The sequence below is a fragment of the Rhizophagus irregularis genome, chromosome 14 (assembly GCF_026210795.1).
Source record: "Rhizophagus irregularis chromosome 14, complete sequence".
In the NCBI taxonomy this organism is placed as follows: domain Eukaryota; kingdom Fungi; phylum Glomeromycota; class Glomeromycetes; order Glomerales; family Glomeraceae; genus Rhizophagus; species Rhizophagus irregularis.
Genome location: NC_089442.1, coordinates 54,320 through 56,232, shown reverse-complemented (window position 1 = coordinate 56,232; position 1,913 = coordinate 54,320). Strand labels below are relative to the sequence as shown.

Genomic DNA, 1,913 nt, shown 5'->3' with positions numbered 1-1,913 from the left:
AAAGAGAAAGATATGTTGACGATTGTTACTAATAATAGACATATAATAAAGAAATATAAAAGGCCTTTTTTGATTAATTCAGATTAGCCTATGATGAATACTAAATACAGGATTTCAAAATACTTGATGAGTGTATTTTGTGGATTACCTATTGACATAGAAACTAGAAACAAGTATTTTTTAAGAATATGCCAATTATTATTGGATAAACTTGTTGTTATTGAAAATAGATTGAAGAAACAAGAAAAGAACAGACAAACTACAACTTATATTAAATTTGGTCATGGTAGATGAATATAGTATTTGGGGTTTTATATCCCATGCTCGTTCTGTAGTAACGTCTATGCTTATGTTATGTCAAGAAATAGAAAAGTTTGTCAAAATTGTCGTTCGAAGGTGATAGCAACTCTTATACCTCCACCACAAAATGTGTTTGAGAATTTTAGTCAAGTTAAATAAGTAAACGCGTAGGCGTGTCTTATACAAAAAAAGTTTCGATGGATGGTAAAGCAAGTAAATATGCAGTTACGTATTCAAATTTACGTGTAAACAAGCAATTTAAAACGTTGAAAGAACAAGAAAAGTATAAAAAGAGGTTTAAAAACAGTCTCAAAAGTAATAAGAATAAATGGCAGTTTACAAATAATGGATTTGAATCAAAGGTATTCATTTCTAAACATAGGTTAAAACATAGATTTGATATTCTTAAGAAACATTATATATCAGAAAAAGAAATGGAGTTTCTGGTAGATCAAGTTACAAGTAAAAAAGGATACAATATGTTAAAAGATGATATTTTTATAAATCATTCTTTTAATGAAGAACATTTTTTTGAATTAAGAAAGAAAAAAGAAGCTTCTTCAGAACAGTTGAGTAGTGCTGGTCAAAGTGCTATGATAGACAATATTATTACAGACCTTCAGGAAATGGAAATTAGTAGACAGGATAATGTCGCTCCTTGGCAAGAAATACTCAGAAGACGAGAATCTATTACAAGGGCAGAATTTCATCAGGGTTTGAATAGTATTAGAGATAAACGTCTTTTAACGACATATTGTAATGGGGTTAAAAGAAAGAGGTGTGCACGTGGTGTTACTTATGACTACGTGGTTAATCAGTGTGCAATTAAAGCTCGTAAATTAGAGTAAGGTATGTTATATTAAGTGGACATAAGTATATAATTAGTTATTCTTGTTTTGTTTTTCTATTTTCTTTTGTGAGATGGCTAATTATTAAGAAACAAATTATCAAAAGGGAAAAAATGAATAATTATTTTAGGATTTTAGATCATTCCTTATCTGATAATATTTACATAAGGCTATTTGGTTAGAAAGAAAAATATATAGTCAGATTGTCTATTGAATTTATTTTTTTGTTTCACACCATTCCATATTTGATTATATTTACATATGGCAAATTTTATTTGAAAGAAAAATATATAGACTTCTTCAGTAGTTTTAACGAATTATTTAGAAAATTTTTTTTCGTTTATTTCATCATTCTGTATTCGATAGTATGTACATACAGCTTTTTTAATAAAGAAAGAATCATACATGCATGTTATTTATAATGTGTGGTAAAGGAAGAAAAGCGGTGCGGTATTAGCGGTAAAGATAAAAAAGCTAAGTCACATAGTAAACGCATTGAAGTGGGTGTCAAAGATGTTGACTGTAATATGTTAGAAAGTAATTAGAATAAATGGAATGATTTGGCATTCCCTCGTGATGGTCATTGGGCAAATTTTTAGGTAGATCATGACAGTCACCTTTGAATTTGAGGTCGCATCATAGTTTTTAACAATGATGTGATCGTTTAGGTGACAGGTCGACTTGTTCTTTATGAAAAGTAGTCTTGTTTCATAATGCTTAATTCTTATATGTATTTGTTTATCTTATATTTGTAAGTTTATATAT

The 1,913-nt window shown here is 28.5% G+C and overlaps 1 protein-coding gene across 1 annotated transcript; it reads left to right on the top strand.

Annotated features, from left to right (window-relative positions):
- Positions 1 to 497: 497 nt before the first annotated feature.
- On the top strand, positions 498 to 1,148 carry OCT59_005730 (uncharacterized protein; the record flags this gene model as incomplete). The annotated part of the gene is made up of 1 exon (XM_025314310.2): positions 498 to 1,148. The coding sequence occupies one exon, from the start codon at positions 498 to 500 to the stop codon at positions 1,146 to 1,148; it is 651 nt and encodes a 216-aa protein (XP_025185292.2).
- Positions 1,149 to 1,913: the final 765 nt, after the last annotated feature.